Below are 18,904 nucleotides of genomic sequence, written 5' to 3'. Positions count from 1 at the left end.
CAGCTGCAGCAGTCTCTGTCGAGGCCGTCTTCCTCGCCACGACCCATTTTGCCACCTCCACCCGGCATGTCCTTACCGCCGCCATCGCCAGTACCCCGTTCAGGCTCTCCTCGACAAGCTCAGTACGCGCCTCCACTTGCGCCTCAACCGCATTATCAGCCGCCACTGCAGCATCGTAATGTGCAACCAGCGCCACCGCATTCAGGATACGCTGTGACTCCAATGCATCAGCATCCGCCCGCTGGTTATTACCAACAACAGCAATTCCCAGATCGGAGAACGTCCTACCAAGCCCAGCAGCCGCAGACTCCAACTTATCCTAGCCATCCACCAGTGCCAAACCAGCAGCCATACATGCAACCCCATCCAGGTCATGGTCAGCAGAGCATGTACATGCAGCCTTTCCAAGTGGCGCCTCAGGATCCTATTAGGCCAATTGCCCCGCAACATCATCGTCCTTCGCAGTCGTCCATGCCGGTGCAAGCTACTACGCCATATTCATCTTATGTGCATAACGGGCCAGCGACGGGTCCACGACCGCCGCCGCAACAAGTTCGTCTGGTGAGCGATATCATTGCTGCGCTCGCCACGCCACCGCGGCCTAAGATCAGGCCGCTTTGGAAGGAAGGGTATCGGCCGTCTCCTGTTGTTACTGGCGCAGAAGTGCCAAGACCGGTTGCAGAGCCACTGAGTCCTACACTGGAGCGTGTCAAATCTCCTGCACGTTCAACTAGATTGGCGCGAGGGAGGGATGTGCCGACCGTAGAAGAGCCGCTTAATGCAGAGCCGGCTTCGAAGACACGGAGCAGTCGCCGGAAAAACAACAAGAGAGATCGCAGTCCTCACAGTGTCGTCTCTTCCACTGCAGACGAGTCCAAATACGCCCGCAGCACTCGCAGCCAGTCCGTCAGTACTGCAGCTGGAGCATATCCACCTTCTGATGATCGACCTGGTAGCCGCAACGGCGTCAAGGCAGAGCCATCCACTCCAGCTAATATGCTAGAAGAAGCTGATCCAATGCAGGCGCCCTCTACTTCAACTACAGGCATGGTCACTCGCAAACGCCGTGGAACGTTACAACCACAGCCAGCGCCAACTAATAACAAGCGGAAACGGCAGGAATCCCCTGCACTAGCAACGACATCGGCTCATGAAGACGAAATTGTCTCGACTCCGCCGCCACGAAGCAGCATTGTCGTTGCAACACGAAACTTCGCAAAGATGTCCTCTGCTGTGATGAATGACATACTCAGCCATAAACACGCTGCGTACTTCAATGCGGCAGTACGCGACAAGGATGTGCCAGGATATAGCGACATTGTTCTTCAGCCACAGCATCTCAAGGCAATCAGAAGCGCAATCACAGCTGGAACACATGCAATCAAGGCTGCTTCAGCGGCCATGGACGATCCATCAGATCCCACGACTGGCACGATCGAGCTCGAACGCACCGCAGATGTCATACCTCCCAAGGCAATCGTGAATGGAGCCCAGCTCGAGAAGGAGCTATATCGCATGTTTGCCAATGCATACATGTTCAATCCTGGCGAAGATGGAATGGCATTGTCGACGAAAGAAATGTTTGAAGATGTCGAGGCGAAGATGAGCGAATGGCGGGGAACAGAGCGTCTTGCTGGGGTGGAAGAAGAGGAGGATGGCAAGGGAAAGCGTCGAAAGGTGTAGTGCACCTCGCGTTGACGCTTGTCATCTGTCATCGGATACTTGTAGGCATAAGAAACCTCCACTGGGCAGTAGAGGCTTGTCTAGATATGTTGCAACCAGTCACATTTGTAGCAAAAAGAAACGTGCTCTGATCACGAAGCACTTATTAGAACTCGAACCACGTGCATGAAATCGTGTGCAGATCTCAACAAATGCTGCTAGCTGGGTTACTCCTCTCACTCCACGCCAATGGGTATCAATCGCATTCAATCGTCAGAAGCTCCCTTTTCCTCATCAACCATGTTTGGCTGCTGTGTACTGGTGACGTTTCCGCCTTCCGCCGACGCAACAATCGACGCACCAAAGTATACTCGACAAGAGCAACAACCCCGTCGCAACCCACGTGATGATCAAAAAATTCCTGCCCTTGCTCGCACTCACCCCGATGTCGTGACCATATCTGTTAATCACATCGCTAGCCTTGACAGCAATCGCCGTCGCGATTGCACTCGCGATTCCCAAGACTATAAATGCAAGCCAATCAACAATGACGTTGATGAGCGCTGACAATCGTCCTTGGGTACAGAATGATATCGCAGCCTTTCGAGAGAAAAAAGAAAAGAAAAAAAGAGTCAGCATCGATGCCCAGCCAGTGATTGAAATATCGTTGATGATCGTCACACTCACCAAAACCAAAGCAATCCCAATGAACCCAATGGCAATACAATACAACACAAACGTAGCTTTCGCACTAATCCTCACCGCATCGATACCTTTCTGAATATCCTCCGGCCAATCCAAATCACTCAGATCGACTCCCGTGCCGCTCTCGTTTAATTCCTTCTGGAGGATTTCTTGGGGGTCGAAACTGTACATGGCAGTGCGATTACTGCATTGCGTGACATTCTTGCTGATGTCGTCCTTTGATAGAGTGGCGTTCGGGACGGGTCCTGGTTTGTAGTAGCCTTCGCAGTAGGTCATTAGATGGGCGGAATAGAAGTCGTGAAGGCCTAGGTCGCGGGCTGTGGAGGTGATTAGGTCTTGGATGTCGGATTCAATGCTGTTGGTGACGTTGTCGATCAGTTGGCCTAGAGTTGAAGACGAGGATTCCGAGGTGTTGAAGATGTTTTGGCCGACTCGGGAGGTGTTGAGCTGGTGGGTTGGTTAGAGTTGAACAATTTTTGATTTTTTTGATTTTATTGGAGATTGTGCATACGGTGAGCAAGGCGTAGTCTTCCATAAAGCCTTTGTGGGAGCCCGCGAAGAGGCATAGGAAGGCAAGCACCAGAGATGCCGCGCAGCAGATGACTGGGCCCACTGCAAACCAGCGCATGGTCGCAGATGTGCTCAAATTTCAATTATAGGGAGTTCTTTCTTGGGCAGTTCTGTGCTCCCGTTGTCGTGCGAGAAAATAGGGTCTTCCAGAGAATTGTTGCACTCTGTGGACTGTAGCGAGTTCTTGTACGTTGCACTGCCGTCGATGCGTCACCCGAGAGCACAAACCAACCACGCCAGTTCACACGTCGCTTGACTACGGCATGCCGAACAAGCAAGCAACTATCATCATCAGGACAGGCAAGCGTGCATGTCGTCGAAAGCATGCGGTGTGCCGGCGACGTCGAAGGATCAGACCCAATGACGCCACGTCCACAGACACGCGAGCCAGCCGTCGCGCAGGCCGACCAGGGTCAGAACCTGATTCACCTACGTCAATGATGGGTATTTCCTGGTTGGGTACTGGCTCGAGCGCATGAAGCTCGGCAGTATCATGGTCGCGCTCTGGTACCATTCTGGTCCCTTCGCAAATGGCCAGAGAAAATCACCTTGAGCATGAGGTGGCAGTGCTGAAAAAAAAGACTGCAGCCAACTTAATCACTTCTCATGAAGTGGATGGTGTACATTTCAGCATCACGCTGTAGCGCACTTCGATCAGAATAGATCGAGCTGCAAATCAGGCAGCAAAATCCTTGGAGAGATCTTGTGCTGAATGGAGCCGAGTTGCACTGAGAATAATCAAAGACGCGAGGTGTGCAATCAGCTGTGGCCACTCTACCTGATCTTTCATTTCAGCGTAAAGCATGCAGTATTCCATTTTTACGCATCGTTGCCGGAGGGGGGTAAACCTTCTGTTCCTCGTCCGAGGTCTTCACCAAATCGCTGTCCTGCAACATAAAGCGGCTGGCAGTCCTGAAGGACAAAGATCATTCTCGCCCAGGCTGTCTTGCTTGGGTTTCTCCATGCCTAGAATGGTTGGAAAATTAGCAACTGTCCCCGACATTGCTGTGGATTGCAATCGTGCTTGCTTACATGCATCGTTGCTCTCTGTACCATGACATCGCCCCTTTGCATTAACTGAACTTCACCGGAGTCGAGAATGCTCTCGATCTGCCCCTCAACGACTATGCCATAGTCCACTGATCTAGGGCCCAAGTATCAGCAAGGACCTTGACCATTGGAGTGCATCGCAGGCATTGCATACTGTGTCCGGTGCATCATACAAGTGTAGTCAGGCGCAAAATCGACGTATCTCAACACAGTACCCCCACCCGACACGAGTCCGAGCTTCCCTGTCGACATCTTTTCCTCATGCGCAGCAATATCGGCGTTCTTGTTCAGATCGGCGGGAAATTGCGTGGTGTAGGCTACAGACATTTCGAGCTTGTCTTCGTCGTAGGTCGCCCAGTCGACTGGATGACTCGAATGTATGATAGCTTTTCCATTGCTGTCATTGTGACCAGTCCAGTAGCAGGTGGGACCCGGAAGATCGGTTGCAATCTGCTTCGGTGTTGGCTTTCGGTCGTCTGCCATGGCTGCTACACTTAAGGAGCACTCGTGGCGAGAAGTGTATGGGCTGTGCTGATGGAGGTTGTAAAGCAGTGCACTTCCTGTGTGCGGTGAACTGGCAGTGAGACCGGACTCCGGCTACTACCCCACTGAGGGGTCTAGCTTGCTAGTTTATGCAGGAACCACTGTGGTTTTCTGGTCGCTCGCCGATGGCTAACTCCCTGAAAATAGCACAAGTGCACAGGGTGTTCTCGATAAGTATATTGCGAGGCCTGCCTACCGGTCTCAACAAGCGGCCGCAAAGAGGTCCAAAGAGCGCGTTTATCGACCCATTTTCTTTAATATGGCATGGGCATTGGTGCGAGATGGCCATTTTTGTCGTACTTCGCTTCTGCAAAGACGTGTCAGTTTAGACGCGGAGATCATGCTTAGTGGTCATCACAACATACTGAAGAAAGTGTAGTTGAGTGTAATAGTGTCGATGCCCTTCATATTCGGATCCTTAAGGAAGTCTGGGTCAATGTAGAAGAAGACAGGCATGTCAACGGTCTCGCCTTTGTTCAAACGTTGTTCCTCAAAACAGAAACATTGGATCTTGCTGAAGTATGGCGCGACCTGAGCCGGAGTGACACTATAAGTTGCCACTCCGATGATGTCCTCATCCTTGCTGTAATTGGTTGCTGTGTAGAAAGCAAGAGCACTTTCACCTGGTAACACTCTGACTTCTCTTTGCTGTGGCGTGAACTTCCACGGCAGGATGTCCGATGTAGAGCCCGCGAAAGTTATACGCAGTCGTCTCGAAGAGGTCACCGGCGTAAGCTTGGCGGCTACGGATTCTTCGTCGTCGGGGCTCGAGTGAGCAGCAGATTTGATGGGCTGCCCTCCCCATCCGGTCTGCTGGCAGATGGTCTTGTAGAGCGGCACACTTCCATAGCTCAGGGCGACAGTGCCGATGATGATCGAAAGAGTGTAGTATCTTTTGAGAATGTGTGGTTAGCGGGATCCTGTGGTCCTTTTTGCCAGTTTTCGACGTACGCTGTATTGGCATTTTTCTTAGCAAATGGCCTTCGCATCTGTTCCATACTCGGCATTGTTGTGCCTTGACTAGAACTCTGCCTGCTCTTCTGGCTTGTCTGCAAGCTTCGAGTTGACCTTGCCTTCCATGGCTGACCTCGACTGAGCTGAGCACAGCTGGAGCACATCCAGGACGCTCGTTCTGTGGCCAATTCCAGCAATGATCGATATCGCGGCGGCGCCATAGTAGTGAATTCAGTGTCTTCAACGAGAGGCAAGGTCAATGCTGCACACGCTCGGAGGTGCTTCTAGTTGCCCGCACTGCACTGCACGTGCAACAGCCGACCTCCGACCAAGCCCTGGCTGGCGGAGTTTCTTCCGCAGGGCAACTTGAATATCCACCGCCATGTGACATGTTCAATCGCTGCTAGTCGTGGAATTGCCGGTATGATCGTCTACATGGAATGAAACAGGACTTACTCGGCAGCCATACTACCATCAACGAGAACATTCCTGGGAAGAAGCGTCTAAGACTAAAAAGGGAACTGTCGTTATTTGAGAAGCCTATGTCTTGTGGCCTTGCTACAATCAAAATCAACGCTCCTCTTTCACATGCTGCGATATACTTTGTCTCTTCTCCTGCCACTGCAAATTGCCCATCTTCGTCGTATCGTAGCCATTCTGCTCAAGATATTCCCTGAATCGTAAATCCTCCTTCTCAATGGTGTCCTGATCGATGTTTGGCAGCCACCACACAAGGAACGCACTCAAGAAGCAAAGCGAGGACGCAACATAGAACGGGTACTGCCCTCCTTTGACAGTGTCTTCGCCTCCACCGGCGTTGTAAATATCTGGAAAGATGTAATTGCCAATGAACCCACCAACCTGAATGCGTTAGTATCTATTCCGCACACAGTGCAATCCTTGTGATCGCCTACCTTGCCGAGGGCAGCAGCGATGGCATAGTACTGGCCCCGGATACCAGTAGCACAGCTCTTCGAGGCGACTAGACCGATGTTGTCTCCTGGACCCATTTCACCTGGCATACGGTCAGTACAATACCTCTCACATAGAACAACCCGAGGTCTGTGATCTAACCTAGCATTAAGAAGATTCCATATACGACTACGAAGCCTGCAATGTTCTCAGGCATCTTCAAATATGCATAGCAGCCGCTCATGATAAATCCAAGACAGCCTTGAGCGATGACGAAAACCATAAGTGCCCGACGGGGTCCCATCCAATCGGAGGTAAAAGATCCCAAAATCGCTCCCGGTAAATAGAAGAAATTGACCAGTGCGGACCAACCAAAAGTCTGCCAAAGAGATCGATTTGGTTCAATCACATCGATCCAAGCTGAAGAGTAGATAGAAAATGGATAGGTCAGAAAGTCGTAGATGAACCAGATGCCGCAGACTAACAGCAATCGAGGTCCATAGAACTTGATTGCCAGAAAGTATGGCGTCTTGGTCCCTCTGAAGCTCTCACGAGAGAACGATTCGGGTTCCTTGAGCTTAATGCGAAGATAGATCAACGACAGCGGTGGAATGACGCCTAAAGCGAGAGAAAGACGCCAGACGAGACCAAGGTTGTTTGGAGCAATGCGAGCGACGACCATAGGTACGAGAGTTCCCACGACGAAGCCGAAGTCGATCTGTGTGTTTGTGAACAAGCAGAACCATCGATTGCGATGGCCCTTCTTTAGTTCGCCAGTTGACTCGGCTGCACCAACAGAGCCAGCAGGGTACTCTCCACTAAGATAGATAAGCGAGTGCGCTCCCATGCGAGGTTCCACTCAGCTCTTGAAGTCCGAAACTCACCCAATGCCGATGCCCAGCAGGAAGCGGTATGCTGTGAGCGCAGCGAAGAGACCGCCCGCCGTCCCTCCTGCTCCGTAAGAGCCAGCGCCTAATGCCGCGAAAACGAATAGGATAATGGTCGATATCACCAGCGACCACTTTCGGGAGTAATGATCACTGGTGTATCCGAAGGCAAGCTGTCCAACGACTGTTCCCGCGAAAGCAATCGAAGTGACGTTCTGCTGCGCTGAGCTGCCGGTGTATGCATCTCCATAGATGGTCTTCAAGCAAGTGTTGACTGGACCAATGACGCTTTGTAAATATCCATCGCTGAAGAGGCCTGCGATGCGGAAGTACGCATTAGCATGTGTCCTAGGTTGCGCCTGACATGGGGAGAGCAATGTCTGTCTGCATACCTGCACCGCATGCAATCGTCGGCCATGATCTTTGCCATCTGCTCTTTCTCACATCCTCCAACGGTGGGATCTCGATATCGGGTGTATGTTGCTCACTGCCATGTGGATTGATGTCTTCAGCTAGGCCGCTTTTGTCTGCCATGGCGAATGCGCGTTCATGTGGAAAGCTGAGGTCGACAGGTCCGGGTTGGACGAGGCGGGAGGCGGGTCTCCATCCGCCTTAGCGCGAGCGTGCTACCAGTGTTGCCAGCGAGCGAGCACCATGTGCGGCACGCGATATGCGATCGCTCGGTGCTCTCGCAGCTCGACTACAGACAAGCATACGGGGCCAAGCATGTTGGCATGGCGAGAAAGCTTGGTATGGACATTGAATTTCGGGGGCTGCCGCGTTCACAACCCTTTGCTTGCCACGCGGCCTTGAGAACACCACCTCACTGTGACCGCCACCGAAGCACGTGGGACTCCTGTCCACGGCCGTTGATGAACCAGAGAATACTTGCATCTTTGTCAGTGACCGGGCTTCCTCATTGGGACACTGTCTGCGAGATGCGCTGCAATTGACCTCCATCGAGCATCATCATGAGTGTAGTGTGAGCAGTCCGGAGCACCGTAGTCTGGGTCTGCGAATTGGCCATGCACCGTGGAATGGCATTGACCTGCAAACACTCTGCTGCAAGGCAATGGCTGGCTGGTCAGCCTGGAGCAGCGTCCATCCTCGTAGGCCTGCCCGCCGTAGAGGCACGATCAGCGGGAGAAGGACGAGGCCTAGGTCTCTTCGCGCCGAGAACCATTCCAGCCTTTACTCAAATCCTACGAGACCCGATTGCATGTTTGATGAAGCCGACAGACGACCTGCCGGAGCTCTACGAGCGCTTCTCGGAGCTTCCAGAACTGCAGCAAACCCAATACACGTCACTGTCGTACCGCGATGATCTGGAAAAGGACGCCGTACTCACACAGAAACTGCTCCAGCGTGGTTACACCTCAAATGACGCTAAGAAAAGGATTCAGGTTGGCCATATCATGCACAATAATGCCTTCACGGTCGACGTTGGTGGCCCACATGGTGCCGGCCATCGCGCGCTGTTTCTGAGTGTGGCAAGAATCAACCACTCGTGCACCCCAAATGCTCATGTGAGCTTCTACCCTCCGAGCCCGTCAACATCTGTTGGCCGCATGGTCGTTCACACACTTCGAGAATTGCATGCTGGCGAAGAGGTGCTCATCTCTTATTTTAGCATCCTGATGTCGAAGCCCGACAGACAGACTAAAGCACGGAAGTGGGGTTTTGATTGTGCTTGTTCTGCATGTGACGGCAAGCAACTGCATCATGTCGAAAGGGAAGAGGTCCTCAAAGACATTCGGGACTTCAAATCCAACTATTCGATGGTCATGAGTGGGAACAAGCACAGTCCTGGAAGTCTTAAAAGCCTGATCATCAAAGGATCAGCTCTTGTTGAACATTGTCTGGGTGATCTTTCCTTGCGCCCTGCTCTTCCCGATCTTTTCGATGACCTTGGAATGCTGGAAGCCAAAATGTTACTGAGTACGAGGCGCGAGAATGAGCGTGAAGCTGTCGTGGCTTTTCTCGAGAAGTCTGTGGTGTGGGAAGCAAGAATTACAGGTACTGAGAGTGTTGCGACCAACAAGCGACTAGAAAAATTGCACCAATTTGCAACAAGACGTGGCAGACCACACGTGGGCGAACAGTACAAATTTGAATACCAGGTGGCTTGGACTGCGCGGTAAAACTTCAGTGTCCAAATGGATCCTATGGGCGGCGGATGCAGCTTACCGGTCTCACTCCCTGGTAGGAGCAACCATGGTCTTGTTGACGACCTCAGAGCCGTCTCGTGGTAAAATATCTGCCTCAAAGGGCGTCGCTAGGCCGACCTACACAATGCAGTATGGAATCAGCATAAGACTTCGCTGCATACCGGTGAGCGAGCTGTTGAGAGAGCGTCTGGATTTGAAAATCAAATATTGTTCACTCAGCACAGTCCTCAAGGCCAATAGAAGGGTGTGACACAGTGACAGATATATCCCTATTGGATCTTTGACAACCTCCCTGTCGATCAAGTTCGGACTCCTCAAAGCCTCCTACGCGAAGAGGACATTGCACCATCCTTCGAAGCGCACCTCGTCTCAATCCGCCAAGCGGTTCCAAACCGCGCAAGTCTGTCTGGCGCCAAAATCTAGACACGAAATTTATGGCCTGGCAAAGCACGAGATTGCACTTCTCTCCTTCGAACGTCTTACAAAGTAGAGAGGGTGAACATACAACCTGACGCCAAGCCTTGGCAAGAAAAAACGACCAACAAGCCAAAATCTTCCCCCATCTTCACTCCATCGCTCCATACGCCGCCATAACTTTCGTGTTGCAAAATTAGGGCACACTAGACCACGGCAGTTCTGTCGAGGGGAATGGAGGTTCGCCCGCTGGCCGACATCCAAACGGTTTAACAAGGCACTTTGATTCAAGACTGTTTCAACTACCTAGTATTTACTGTCCAAAGTCAAGCTGACAAAAAGGACTCGCAAAAAGAAAATTTCCGTCACGGGGAATCGACTACATCCACATTAGAACATTCGTCGACCCTCTCACAGTACTCGTCGACTTACACCCCGGCCTCATCGGTTCTTCACAGCACGGCCTGATGAAAGCGATGGATCCTAGCCACTGAACAAATGGTCAGCAGTGGTTCAGCAGGGGGAATGCGTCTTGGTGTCTTTACCTAGACCATAACGGACATATGATTCTGATTCGTTGACAGGGTTCTCTACACTTCTTTCTATATACAGTGCGATTAAGCGAGATGGCGGACGGCGGTGATCCCTGAAAACGGGATCTAACTGGTCAAAGCTAGCGTACTCCCCAAAGGAATTATCCGTACTTTTAAAAAGTTCACGTCTAACGCTTTCAAGCTAGCTGCCGTTTACGGCCATTTACGGGGATTACCCCCGTCCGCTATCTCGCTTAATCGCACTGTACTACCCTATTAGCGCAAGCGCTGCCTTTGCTCTAAGTGCTTGTTATGTGTGTAGCAACGATTGGATTGAGCAGACGCGATTTGATTGAAAGTGTATCAAACAGACCGGGCGAATGGCCCATGAGGCAACACTCTGTTTAAAGGTCTTCACAGCCGTTCGCAAGCAGCATCAGCAATGCGCGAGAACTTGGCGTTTTACCCCTGTCGAGGGATGAGTTTGTGGAGCTGGGATCAGTGGTAGCCATTTTTTTCCCTGCCAAGTAATTTCACCAGCTTCTGTCCACAATGAATGCTCTCTCTGTTCATTCCGTCATCGGTTCGGTCGGGAGTCGATTATTTTGTTCATCGAAGCATCAAAATATGCTTATGCAAGCTGACGTTTGGACGTTCGCAAATGGCGCTGGTTCAGCCGCATCGCTCGTATCGTCACTTCCGATGTCGAAATTCAATATTTAGACACCAAGTCATTGCACTTGAATGAGAAGAAAAAAATCGTCGAGCACAGCAAGCATCAACATGACTACTGTCGACAAGGCACAACTACACGCCCACTTCGACCCTACCAAACCTAAGCCAGAATCCGAGACTGTTCAAGCAATCATCACAAAGCTTGGTCTGATAGAACACCCCGAAGGAGGCTACTTCGCAGTATGTACTATTCTCGAACTTGTCTATTGACCGAGCTACTGACCAATTTCGCTCTAGGAAACAGATCGAGACGAGCTGCGAGTACCTAACTCATTACCTGCCTCGACCGGCAAGCAGAGACGAGCTTGTACAACGATTCATTATCTGCTGACACCGAAGTCACCCCTCGGCGCTCTGCATCGAAATAAAGCTCGAACAGTGCACACACTCCACAAAGGTCGTGGTCGATATGTCATCGTTCACGCCGACGAAGTAGCAACAGCAGGATGCCCACTGGGATACAGCCCAGACGAAACGCTTCCCGAAGACCAAAGATGGTCGGGCAAAGCAAGGGTTGAAGTCTTTACTGTTGGCCAGAATGTCTTGGCTGGCGAGAAACTGCAGTGGATTGTCGAAGGAGGGAAATATAAGACCAGTTTCTTGTTAGCAGATGATGAGACTGGTGTCACCAGCGAGGAAGGGCTCTTGATCAGTGAGACTGTCGTTCCAGGTTTCGAGTATGAAGATCATGACTTCATGACTTCTGAAAGATTTGAGAGTTTGATAGAGGATGGTTGTCAACAGCACATGCGGTGGATGGTCAGAAGCTCGAATTAGGAAGAGGAGATTCAATGATGACCAGAAAAGCTCAGAAGCGCTAGCCTCTCTGCTTCTTTCGAACCTTGCATATTTGATATATGCAAAACGAATGTTCTACCGGGTATCATGACTGTCTCATGCCATTCGTACAAAAGTGGTCATCTTCCCGACCAATCCCAAACTCCGTCGCTATGTTCCAATGCATCAAGGGAGGCCGAATGCCTGTTCATTGTATTTACAACCAACGCCTTTTATCCACACATGTTATGTCCATCATAATTATCCTCTAGTTCATTCGTGCCGTTCTTGACCAAGTCAAACGTCTATGCATCCTCCCCACTCGTCGTGGAACCTGCTCCTCCGCCGCGAACATTTCCCAGACTTGTCTGTGCCCAGTAGATTGCGAAGCCAATGATCGCCAGAACGATGAAGAGGACGATGATTATGGTGAAGATGACGAGGTTGCCCTTCATTGTGTTGGACTGTTTGATGAGCGTCTGGTATCGTTGAGTCGTCGTTTGGACTGATGGACTTTGATGAAATTGGTGCTTCGTCGTCCGATGAGTATCAATCGTAGTTGGGAGTCGTATTCGTGTGGTTGCAGGTAGGGCTCCAATGGAGTTGAGTTATGTATCTGGACGACTTGTCGGGTTTGCGATGCTCGTCAGGTCGAGCTTGTGATGCTCGAATCGTTTTAGAGATTGGGTGCTCGAATCTGTAACTCCAGCTCTGATGATGATGGGAATAATCCGAATGCGCCAAGTTGACGATTGTTGGAGTCTGGTGTGGTTACAAAGCTTTGTCAAAGAGGTATGAGAGCCGTGCCTGCAACGGACGCGCTTTTGTCATTTCCATGCGCGTTGTCTGCCACTTTTCGGGAAAGAGGCTGGAGAGGCTGGGAATGTCAAGGATGGCACGTCGCATATTGGAAGACACAGGAGGCGAAATCGATCACGGTGTCACTGTGACGAATCGCGGGACCTCGTATTGATACGTATATTTGTGTTATGAAGTCCGCGGCTGAAGTTGTAATAAGTGAATTGGTATCGTCTGTCGCACAGCGACGGAGAAAGTGGAAGAGGAATTGAGTTCCAGCTTGCGGGCCGAGGCGCTCATTAGACTACCGAGCCGCTCTCGCCAGCCCCCTCGTCCCGCATCCGCATCCGCATCCGCATCCGCATCCTGGATCTCGTACATCACTTTCTCGTTTGCTATTCTCGCATAAGGGACTCAAAATATTAATCAGCGCATCTCAGTCGCCGCGCTCCGACCGAGCACATCACCCGTTGGCGAGCATGGACCGATTGGAACAATCAACGAACAGCCTGCACTTGGGCTCTTCGTCCTCACCAACTTCTGCCGATGCTCGCCGGCGCGAGAGACGCTTCTCAGACGTGACTGGAGACAGTCCTTCCAGTACTTCTCCAGTGGCGTCGAGACGTCTTCCGCAGCCGGATGAGCAGCAGCACAAAATATCACGTCCTTTTCCATGCGGCGAGAAGAGGGGAGAGCCCTCAGTCCCTATCCCCGTGGAGCAGCATACCTGCCAACAATTGACATGTTCTGTGGCTCAAGTCTTTTCGACTCCGGAGCTGCTTGACATGATCCTGAGCGCTCTAGATACCACCAATGTAATCACACTACGTCGTACGAGCAGGATCTGGTCTCGAACTGTTCAAGAGTCGCCAAACCTGCGACTGCATCTCTTTTCGCGGCCTCAGTGGGATCGCCCAGCGTCCGACTTTCAGCTGCTGAACCTGAAGCTACCTGGACTACACATCGAGAAAGGAGAACCTGTCGACAAAGGCAGATGGATCCATGTCAGTATGAATGCCGTCGCTGCACGGTCAATACTGCCAGCTGGACGACCAAGTCGGAGACCTCGCGCGAGAAGCATATTTGAGGGCATGAGAGGTGGTCTGGGTTCGAGGACTATGCGAGAAGGATGGCCTTCGCAAGCTCCAAAGGATCCAGCGTCCCCAGTCCTTCAATACGAGGATCTGTACATCACACAGCCACCTGTCCTAGGAATGCAGGCTTTCATTATCGAGCCGGAGATGGCGTCCGAAGAAACATCGGCTGAAAGCAGTGATGAAGACGACATACCCTGCGCATGTGCAAAATTGAGTTGCGACGCAGGAATCACGCTTGACTTTCTGGCAGATACCACCTTATCGCTACTGATGGACAGGCGAGACATGAAAGACACAGAAGGTCGGAGCGTCATGTTCAAGGCAATTGTGTCCTTCTGTAAGCCAAACAGCAGCTTTCGCAAACGAGGCACAGCGCGAAGTGTGATAAGAATCGGCTGAAGGAAGCTATTCTCTCATTCATCCTTACACTCGACAGATAACCCGCTCGCGCTATACAACATACTTGGCATTCATAAGTGGCTGGACCTCAATCAGTGACAGAGCTCCACTGTCTCGCAGCGAACCGCATCTGCTCAGCGCCGATGTCGAAGACAGCGAGTACATTTTTCATCCAGGTCCCCCCAAGAATCGTCAGCCCTTCGAACGTAGGTTGGATGCCCATGACGCAGAATGATCCATCACCAACTAAGTCGATGACCAAATCTGCGGGATTGACATAGAATATCTTCTTGCCGATGCCGACACCAAAAATGGGCACTGTAGCATTGCAGTCCACGAAGTAGGCGCCGAATGAGGAATCGTAGGTGGCGGGCGGGTCAAATGCGGCAGCTGTACCGCTCGCCACATCGTTTGGGACATAGCACAGTGAAGTGCCAGAATCAACAATGACATCGGTGCCGTTGCCAACGAGTGGTGTCTACAAGCTCTCATATCAGCTGAAGGCTCATTGGAGTTCTCAAATCACTACTACATACCTTTAATGGGTTGGCGTTATTGTAAACGTTGAACTGGGTGCTTCGGTTGCTCGAGAACGCGAATCCATCAATGTCGATGGTGTAGAACTGGTACACCACCTCTTTCGCAGCATTGACGCCAGCTGGCAGGATAGGCGTAGTCACAAAGTATGGACTATGCTTGATATCAGGAATTCCGCCCAGAGCGAGGATGCCTCCAACCGATTCATCACGATCGATAGCCATGCTGAATATGGAGGGCACATCCTGCTGCTCGTACATATTAACGAACAAAGGGTTGTAAAGCATGGCTTGGTTTTTGACATCGGAACCAGGCGTTGTCCCACCGTATGCCGAAGTAAGCGATCGGTATGCAAAGCCAACCAAACCAGATGTCACGCCATCTCCGAGCCATGCTGCAATATTGACCACTCCGAATTTCTGGTTGGGCACCGTGATTCCGGCCATGGTGAATGTCTCGTTCCCCATTGCGCCGTTCAAGAATTCTCCATCTGCATAGCTGATGTTGAAGTTCTGGTCCGGCACCACTCTATAGGTGGATGACTTGGAGGAATCATAGGTCGGGCCAAATTCGCAGTCAGATTGTGCCAATGGTGTATTGTCCAGGTCGTAGCACTCAAAGCCGTTGATGGCAAGCCAAGGATCGCTCGAGCCGGTGTCGACGACTACGCTGAAATTCTGGCCGCCGACGGTCACTTCTACCGCGTGCACCTGGCCGCCCTCGACAGAATTGAGCGTCGTTGTTCCATTCTATCACAAAGACGCGTTCAGCCTAAAACTCCCGTGGCACCGCCAGGATAGCACTACTGACCTTCACTCTGGAGACACCGACTTTCCCTCTCATCGCCTGGACGTAGATGGAACTCAAAGAATTCACATCGTTTCGCTTCTTCAAAGACAACACATTCGAAGTTACCTTCAGCTCGCTGGGTTTCGTGGCAACCTTTGTCCTCGCTCTTGGAATTCTGCTGATGGTGAATCTGTCGTTGATGGCAGTAGGTTGGAAGCCATTGAGTCTTAATGCTGCCGTCACGCAGACGAACAGCACAAAGGCCCAGATCATTGCCGCCGCTGAAGTTCAATCTCTCCGTTACCACTTTTCGTGTAAGTCTTCCTTCTGTGTCGTGTTCGTCAGTCGGGCCCAGCTTCTTGCGATTTGGCGAGGTAGGCGATGCAAGGAGTCAAGCAGTGACTGTACCCTCAACATTGAAGTTCGAGAAAGAGCGACATGGAGTTGGACATGGCAGCAAAGTGTTCGAGTCTCGTAAAGCGTGCACCACAAAAGTCGGAAGGGTGAATCGAGCCTTGCCTTGTTGTTACGCTGTCCAGCGCGCATTCCTCTGCCAGCCTCTTCGACCCAGGACGCCGGTTCGGAAAAGCCCTGGCATTCACTTGTGCGTCTAGCCAAATAAGTGAAACGTGGCTGATCTTCGAACGCGAGTTCATTAATAATTGCTTTTCTACATTATTAGTGAGGATGAATCTAGGTGCGCGTCGTCGCCATCTATATCTAGACGTATAGCCAGGCCCCGGGCTTTCGCTCAAACGTGAAATGTGATGCGATTGCTCACATATAGTCGCCATGAACCCCGAAAACGTCAGCAGAATGCACACGTAATTTTGGCGTGCTCCTTGCTCAATTCCTTATCGTGCGCCCAGACGCCGTACAATGCAAAGTCCAATAGGTCTTGTCATGTTCACCAGAGAGTGTAGCCACCATCGATGAGGCAGTTGTTGCCAGTCATGAAGGCTGAGCCATCGCTGGCAAGGTAGACTGCCAGGTTGTTGAGGTCGTCCACAGCTCCAAGTCGCTTCTGGGGAGTGTGGTCGATCCAGATACGCTTCTGAGCCTCAAGAGCAGGAACACGGTTGAGAGCAGTGTCCATGTAGCCTGGGCTGATTGCGTTCACGCGAATGTTGTATCGTGCCCACTCCGCGGCCAGCGACTTGGTCAATTGTACGACAGCAGCCTTGGAGGCATTGTAACATGATTGCTCTTGCGGGTAGTTGACGACGGTGCCCGACATGGAGGCAATGTTGACGATGCTGCCACCAGTTCCGAGGCGGATCATTTCGCGAGCCACGGCCTGCGTGGTGAGGAAAGTACCAGTGATGTTGATGTCGAGCAGCCTCCGGAACTTCTCGGCATCATAAGTCTCAGCCTTGATGTTGGAGCTAGAAGCTATCAGCCAAGTGCTGCGGCAAATGGTTCTCGTGGTTCACTTACTCTGCGATGCCGGCAGCGTTGATAAGCACGTTCACGTCGCCATAGTGTTCAACAACATCGCGGACAGCCTGGCCTATAGCGTCGCCATCACGCACGTCGACCTTGTAGAATCGGACGTCGATGCCGGTCTGCTCACTGAGGTCACGGGCCGATTTGTCACCAAGCTCTTGCTGCACATCCATGATGGCGATGCCTCTACATCCGACCTCTGCAAGGGCCTGGGCCATGTTCAACCCAAGTCCGCGACCACCGCTGCGAACAATCAGCTTGAGCATCTGCGTGAAGGTTCGAAAATTACACATACCCAGTCACCACGGCGACTTTGCCGGTCAGCGTAAATTTCTGCAGGGTTGGCGTGAGGTGCTTCAAAGCTTCCGCCTTGAGCGGGATTGCTTTCTTCTCCTCATCTGCACCGGGAGGAGAGACAGGACCGTTGCCTTTGCCGCTTGCTTCGTATTGCACAGTAGTCTCTTGACGCTCGCCCCGTCTGTAGCTGACCACCGGGATTTCTGGATCACTATTCTTCGACGAGGAGTTGAAAGCTGCACGAGAGACGAGTGGAGTGAAAGCGGGCGGGCGACCGACCACGCGGCGGCCGGCCACTCTCAGGGCGGTGCGGCCGAACATGGTTGTAGGATGTGGTACTAATCACCCAAGAATATATCCAAGCAGCGCGGGAAACGAAGGATTGATCTGTGGTAAGATATGTAGGCGTCGAGGTGTTTTCGCCAGCGCTGATATACCGTAGATCGGTAGGATGGGTAGTGTTCGGTTGTTCTAAGGAGAGAGATTCCTCGGGAGCCGCTGAAGGCAGTGCCAGGTAGAGAATAGGCCGCGGAGGAAGAGGAAGGACTGATCAGAAGCAAGAACGGCGGGAAACAAGCAGGAGCAGCGTTTTGAGGCGTGCGCTGCTGAACGAGTGATACGCCGACGTCGCAAGAAATGACGTGAAAAGACAGCACAGATTTCGCAGCTCGCACCTACCAGAATAATAATGGACCAGCTCCTGGGATACTGGCTCCGCCGACTGCGTGTAAAAAGTGGTCGTTGGCCCAAACACAGTCCATCGCGGCGTGGGAAGGCCAGAGTGCTATGCGCTAGGCGGCAGTGCTGGATCTGGTGACCCGCCCGTCGACAGCAATGGTCTGGCATCAGTCCCCTTTTCTTGACTCGTCCTACCGCAAAGGCGGCAAGCGATGTTGTACCGAGACGCGAGGACGATGATGTGAGCCATGCCTCCAGGAAAAGTGGAGGAAGTAGACGTGAGGTCGTTTCGTTACACTGTTTTCGCCGAGGCTCAGTCGGAACTTAAGTCCTGGCACTGGCGAGAAGCTTGTATACATATGTACATACATAGAATCACGAAATCCTCCTTGCACACGTTACATGGATGATGGATGCGAACTGGGGGAGAGACTAGGAGAGAGACAAGCTCTTCGGCTAAATTCTTTGTATCTTGTCCCTGTCGATCCATGCATCTGAGATGTTTCCACGCCATTTCTTCGCGGTGCAGCTCTTCCCTGCATCTTCCTCCTAGCCAGCTATCATATCCTATCTCTTGCACCGACGCCATCTCAGCCTTGTCGATTTTCAACCCGCGGATGACTACCCTACCGACGATTGTCCGTGATATCGGCGGTGGTGACGTGCCTTAAGGTTTATATCCAACAATCAGCACTTTTCTCGCAAGTCAGTATGGCAGGAAGGGCGCTGCATTTTGTTCTAATTCAGCTGCAGGTGTGAATCAAGAATGCTCGGAACCTGATCCAATTCTCTGGCCTTCGTAACATTCGTGACAGGAATCCTGTGCTGCCAGCATCTCTCTTCACGAATTATACAAGGCTACAGCGGCAGCTGATTCGTTCATGCTCAACACGCGTCGCCCATAATCTCCGATCGAGATGAGGCATTTGGTTGCTTTCACGCGATGAGAACGT

General features: G+C 51.8%; 9 protein-coding genes across 9 annotated transcripts; 3 read left to right on the top strand and 6 right to left on the bottom strand.

The window, feature by feature from the left end:
- Positions 1-1,173: 1,173 nt before the first annotated feature.
- MYCFIDRAFT_209693 (uncharacterized protein) lies at positions 1,174-1,823 on the top strand. Its single transcript, XM_007923068.1, has one exon. The coding sequence runs from the start codon at positions 1,222-1,224 to the stop codon at positions 1,681-1,683; it is 462 nt and encodes a 153-aa protein (XP_007921259.1). The 5' UTR covers positions 1,174-1,221; the 3' UTR covers positions 1,684-1,823.
- A 17-nt stretch (positions 1,824-1,840) lies between these two features.
- Positions 1,841-3,132, bottom strand: MYCFIDRAFT_85950 (uncharacterized protein). Its single transcript, XM_007922447.1, has 3 exons — positions 2,879-3,132; positions 2,350-2,814; positions 1,841-2,262 (listed from the first exon to the last, which is right to left on the bottom strand). The coding sequence occupies exons 1-3, from the start codon at positions 2,993-2,995 to the stop codon at positions 1,957-1,959; spliced, it is 888 nt and encodes a 295-aa protein (XP_007920638.1). The 5' UTR covers positions 2,996-3,132; the 3' UTR covers positions 1,841-1,956.
- Positions 3,133-3,756: 624 nt separating this feature from the next.
- On the bottom strand, positions 3,757-4,470 carry MYCFIDRAFT_28371 (uncharacterized protein; the record flags this gene model as incomplete). The annotated part of the gene is made up of 3 exons (XM_007921671.1): positions 3,757-3,903; positions 3,970-4,081; positions 4,142-4,470. 3 exons carry the CDS (start codon positions 4,468-4,470, stop codon positions 3,757-3,759), a joined length of 588 nt encoding a protein of 195 aa, XP_007919862.1.
- Positions 4,471-4,784: 314 nt separating this feature from the next.
- Positions 4,785-5,537, bottom strand: MYCFIDRAFT_28394 (uncharacterized protein; the record flags this gene model as incomplete). Its single annotated transcript, XM_007921674.1, has 3 exons — positions 4,785-4,837; positions 4,896-5,422; positions 5,482-5,537. 3 exons carry the CDS (start codon positions 5,535-5,537, stop codon positions 4,785-4,787), a joined length of 636 nt encoding a protein of 211 aa, XP_007919865.1.
- A 517-nt stretch (positions 5,538-6,054) lies between these two features.
- Positions 6,055-7,817, bottom strand: MYCFIDRAFT_27485 (uncharacterized protein; the record flags this gene model as incomplete). The annotated part of the gene is made up of 5 exons (XM_007921633.1): positions 6,055-6,345; positions 6,399-6,499; positions 6,559-7,214; positions 7,281-7,599; positions 7,676-7,817. 5 exons carry the CDS (start codon positions 7,815-7,817, stop codon positions 6,055-6,057), a joined length of 1,509 nt encoding a protein of 502 aa, XP_007919824.1.
- A 437-nt stretch (positions 7,818-8,254) lies between these two features.
- MYCFIDRAFT_192326 (uncharacterized protein) lies at positions 8,255-9,941 on the top strand (the record flags this gene model as incomplete). Its single annotated transcript, XM_007923067.1, has 3 exons — positions 8,255-8,265; positions 8,353-9,420; positions 9,713-9,941. 3 exons carry the CDS (start codon positions 8,255-8,257, stop codon positions 9,939-9,941), a joined length of 1,308 nt encoding a protein of 435 aa, XP_007921258.1.
- Positions 9,942-11,181: 1,240 nt separating this feature from the next.
- On the top strand, positions 11,182-11,910 carry MYCFIDRAFT_26189 (uncharacterized protein; the record flags this gene model as incomplete). The annotated part of the gene is made up of 2 exons (XM_007921548.1): positions 11,182-11,313; positions 11,371-11,910. 2 exons carry the CDS (start codon positions 11,182-11,184, stop codon positions 11,908-11,910), a joined length of 672 nt encoding a protein of 223 aa, XP_007919739.1.
- A 2,382-nt stretch (positions 11,911-14,292) lies between these two features.
- On the bottom strand, positions 14,293-15,484 carry MYCFIDRAFT_26346 (uncharacterized protein; the record flags this gene model as incomplete). Its single annotated transcript, XM_007921558.1, has 2 exons — positions 14,293-14,682; positions 14,768-15,484. Coding segments are annotated over 2 exons (1,107 nt in total), but the record flags the coding sequence as incomplete, so codon positions are not given.
- Positions 15,485-16,437: 953 nt separating this feature from the next.
- On the bottom strand, positions 16,438-17,594 carry MYCFIDRAFT_62654 (uncharacterized protein; the record flags this gene model as incomplete). The annotated part of the gene is made up of 3 exons (XM_007922058.1): positions 16,438-16,915; positions 16,968-17,219; positions 17,272-17,594. The coding sequence occupies 3 exons, from the start codon at positions 17,592-17,594 to the stop codon at positions 16,438-16,440; spliced, it is 1,053 nt and encodes a 350-aa protein (XP_007920249.1).
- Positions 17,595-18,904: the final 1,310 nt, after the last annotated feature.

Source organism: Pseudocercospora fijiensis, assembly GCF_000340215.1.
Source record: "Pseudocercospora fijiensis CIRAD86 unplaced genomic scaffold MYCFIscaffold_1, whole genome shotgun sequence".
In the NCBI taxonomy this organism is placed as follows: domain Eukaryota; kingdom Fungi; phylum Ascomycota; class Dothideomycetes; order Mycosphaerellales; family Mycosphaerellaceae; genus Pseudocercospora; species Pseudocercospora fijiensis.
The sequence above is the reverse complement of the archived record's forward strand: the minus strand, read 5'-3'. Positions and strand labels throughout refer to the sequence as shown.